This window comes from Solanum dulcamara, chromosome 12, assembly GCF_947179165.1.
Source record: "Solanum dulcamara chromosome 12, daSolDulc1.2, whole genome shotgun sequence".
NCBI lineage: Eukaryota > Viridiplantae > Streptophyta > Magnoliopsida > Solanales > Solanaceae > Solanum > Solanum dulcamara.
In genome coordinates, this window is record NC_077248.1 from 65,314,359 (window position 1) to 65,318,606 (window position 4,248).

General features: G+C 30.3%; 1 protein-coding gene across 1 annotated transcript; it reads right to left on the bottom strand.

The window, feature by feature from the left end:
• Positions 1-246: 246 nt before the first annotated feature.
• Positions 247-940, bottom strand: LOC129876419 (uncharacterized). Its single transcript, XM_055951861.1, has 2 exons — positions 633-940; positions 247-499 (listed from the first exon to the last, which is right to left on the bottom strand). The coding sequence occupies exons 1-2, from the start codon at positions 895-897 to the stop codon at positions 420-422; spliced, it is 345 nt and encodes a 114-aa protein (XP_055807836.1). The 5' UTR covers positions 898-940; the 3' UTR covers positions 247-419.
• Between the last annotated feature and the right edge of the window lie 3,308 nt (positions 941-4,248).

The following is a 4,248-nucleotide window of genomic DNA, read 5'->3' on the forward strand; positions in this document are numbered from 1 at the left end:
GAAGTATTTAGTAGCTTAGTACATACTACATAGCATAGTGTCATAGACAACACAATTATACTTTATAAGAATGACCAGTTTGATATGTAATTGTGCACTTTCATTGTATTGAACACTAATCACTAGATTTTATTCTGTCGATTCTTTATTTTTTTCTTCTTAGCTCAGTCTTAGTTCTACTTAATTAGATTGAATTCATGGATTTTTAAACTCACAAACACCCATACATAAAAATAGAACATCAAGTAGATCTACAACTTCTCTCGTGCTTTAATATATAAGAATACATTAAAGCATGAGATTTATTCAATACAGAACACAAATGCATAATTTATGAAAGGAATTACAACCACAAACTAATAATTTAGTGTCATATATAGACACATACTTTTGTGGTAATAATTCTTAAATACTTCTTCTTAAGCTTTCTTTAGAGCAATATTGCCAATGCAATAGTTTTCACTGCAGCCGTTCATGCAATTTCCAAACTTGTCCTTATCTGCAAAATTACATAATCGTTGTGTAAAGCAAGATTAAACATATATCGTGTGAAAAAACGTAATGATATAATATGTGATAGCGAAAAAAACAAACAAACAAGTATAGCAAGACAAAGAGTGTTAGTTACATACCATATTTGATAAGAAATTTGTAACAGTGACCTAAAGAACATCCAACATTACAAACGTGATTTCGAGTTTTTTCCTTATCAGTAGTATCAATTGATTCACTTAGAGCGCAATGGGGAAGGCATAAACCAGTACAAGTTATGCTAATACCGCACCTTTTAAGACAATCGACCATGCATGTTTGAAAGTCTCCAACGGTCTCAGCGTTGTTCTGATCAGTAAGCAAAAGCATTGCAAGAAACAAAACCAATACAACTTTAAATGCCATACTTAATTGTATGATACTATTGTTATTTGGTTGATGTCAAAAAAAGGTCCTCACCCTAAGTTATTTATAGAGGAAATCATATTAAACATATTTCTGAGATATTATAATATAAAAAATATAAATTTATAATATTTGTAGTTGTAAAAAACGTGTTCAAAGTTTGAATGATTGAAGTTCTTTGGGGTACTGTATAAAGTTACACAACTTACAAAAGGTGTTTCAACCTTATTATTAGTCTTAATTGATTCACCCTAGTATCAAAAGAATATGAAAAATCAATCGAATCGAATCGTATCAAAAAAATAATATAAAACAAAAAATTATTAATTTATGCTATATCATTACTTAAAAAAAGGTGAAAATCAATCGAAAAATGTCACGATCCAATTCACCGGGTCGTGCGGGCACCTACTCTAACACCTAGTTAGGAGAACTCTTACAAAAATACATGTGGAAGTTTAACAAATACCATTATAAATCCTAAAGGAGTCAGGAATACACCAAAATTAATTTTTTAAAATTCTAAGGTTTATTACAAGAGACACTTAACACCCCCAAGAATACTAGTCTAAACAAGTACAAGAACTTCTAGAGATACAGTATAAATAAAAGCAAGACACAACTCCCACCATAAGGAATGAAGAATAGAAGTTGTTGGGGACTCATCTTCGTCTTAACCTATGAAACATCACTAATTCTGCAATCAGACTATGCCAAGTGGCATAGCAAGAATAGTATCATATGCATCATCAGTCAACCCGATACCCACCGCATAATATAAGGGAATCGATAAGAAGAAAACATCCAATGTTACAAACAGTTGTAGTAGGATTTAGAATTGCAACTTCATCAGAAATTGTTGTAAATGACGAAAGGCAACCGCCGACACACAAAAGTAAACCCTTAATATCACGTGAAGCTGATAATTTTGTTATACATTGTGGCGGACATGGTATGTTACAATCAACGAGGCAATAAGGCTTTCAGTACTTTTGAATTTTGTAACACATCCTACCACAAAATTGGCCAGCCAAGACTTATGATCTGTAAAAACAATCATTGCAAGGAACAACACTACAACAACTTTCAATGCTATTGAGAGAGTTAATTTGCACTAGAGTTGATCTTGTTATTTGGTTGATGTATGTGAAAATAAGCTTAGCTTCTCTAGTATTTATAGAGGAAATACAAGCATATATACATACATCATTTATATTGTTTTTACATTATTATATCTAGAAGATATATAATTTGTGTGATGGAGAATCAATGGTGGAGACACTCTTTTCCAAAGGGTATATCAATTGAGATTTCTGAGTTCGTTGGAAAATTATATAATGTTATATGTCACGATCTCGATTCGCCGTGATTGACATCCATAATACTAATTTTAATATTTAATTTTAATTAATTCTAAGAATTTATTTAATTTTTGTCTAGGTGAAATATTTTGTCTATTTAGAGTGTGATATGACAATTTTTTTAAAATGTAAAAGAGAGTGTAACCAGTCTTCCCTTAGAATTTCTTCCCTTAGAAGGTCCTCACCCTAAGCTATTTATAGAGGAAACATATATATTTTGTAGTATTATTTCCAAAGCTTCCGGGGGGCTATAGCGGAACGGATCATGTGCACAATAGTCAAATTCACACAATTTATTTAGGTTATTTTACATGTTTTTACTCAGGAAACAAATACTAAGTAAGTATTCTTTTTGCATGTTTTGTCCAATAGTAGTGTAAACTTAATATTTATACCTATTTAATAAATTTGTAAATACAAATACATTATTTAAATAAAAATTATTAAGTTTGACTGAACACGTATCGAGCTTCTAGGTCGACCCCTGGATCCTAAATATAAACTTCAATATTTAAAAAAGCAGAATGGCATGGAAGACCTTTTTGCCTTTATCAATTTGTCATCCCGGTCCATTTACTTCGAGGAATTTCATCCTGACATATGAACTTGTTCAAAATTAATATTTTGTTTTTAAAAATTTTTCAAATTTGAATTATATTAAAACTCCTAAAATTTAAGACTTTAAAATGAATCACAGTTTTGTTAACTTGTATCAATCTTTTTTAAAAAAACTAAACTAACTTATTATTCATCACAATTTTTAATTCACGGCACAAAAAAATAAATTTGTATTAATACATTCAATTCCTAGCTGAACTGAATGTACTTTGAAAATGACTTATCATATGTACTTTAAAGCTATATTGGTAAGTCTAATCACCTTAAAAATTTCCATAACAACTTTTAACTTTAAGAAACTGTAAACCCTACACCTTTATTTAGGTCAATTTGGTGACATTTTAACAGAATGGAACACGATAATGATCAATTATTAGCCAAATTTTTCAAAATTTAATTATGCACCAAATTGAAATGATTGCATTATTTGCCATCATAATAAAGCTGTTCTCCATTTTCTTTCCTGCCAACCAATAATTTTCTAATTTTCCTCAAAACTCATTCTACAAAATAAAATTCTCAGAACATCAATATAAATTGAAAAACAAATTAATATATATCTTAAGTTTTCTCTCTCGTGCTCTTTCTCTTTTTAATATAGTATCCTGTATTCATTAATTTGAATTTGCGTCATAGGGAAGAACATTTCCTACTCAAAAATTGTTCATTTCCTAAGTTGTAACTCAAATTTAAAATTTTTAATTAAAAATAAAGAGATTTTATTCTTTCTATCATATTATCAGTACTAAATAAAATATACCTTATTCATATAAGATTCCCACAGGGAAAGCATTTTCATGGAAATTAAGCCATGAGATCTTAAAAAGATATGTTGCTAATTAGAGACACATATATTCTATGTGCTCATGGATCCCATTTTACACATATTGCATGTTTTATTGAGTTGTGCTAATTTCAGAGTTGAGTCCTATGAATTGAGTTGAGTTGAGTTGAGTATCTTTGAGTAAATTTTCTTTCAGCTATTTTACATACCGTACATTCCATGTACTAATGTTATTTGGCTTGCATCATTTTATGATGCAGAACTAAAAACTACAACTAGAAATCCAACTTTAGGTGGTCATTATGATCAGAAACTCACTCTCTAGAGAATTTTATGTCACGCCCCGAGAGGGTACCCTAGGCATGACCGGTACTTAGAAACCATCTCTAGCCTCTGAGAGAACCACTTGGTCTCATCACTTATTCGTTCATCAGCGGAAGATTTAATAAGAATACTTATATGGGCTCTCCATTAACAACATCTAGTGAAAGAAGAAATTTTTTAGAAGAAGTAGTTTCAAAGGAGAACTACTCCAATTACATCATTAAACTCTCTCTGTGAAGCCTCTAATACTCTTAGATGGTGCCA

What these genes read in the sequence shown, in the direction of transcription:
- LOC129876419 (XM_055951861.1), bottom strand. Translation starts at nt 897, where the DNA reads ATGGCATTTAAAGTTGTATTGGTTTTGTTTCTTGCAATGCTTTTGCTT. An exon ending in CAAATTTCTTATCAAATATG is followed by an intron (nt 500 to 632) that starts GTATGTAACTAA and finishes GTAATTTTGCAG; the next exon opens with ATAAGGACAAGTTTGGAAAT.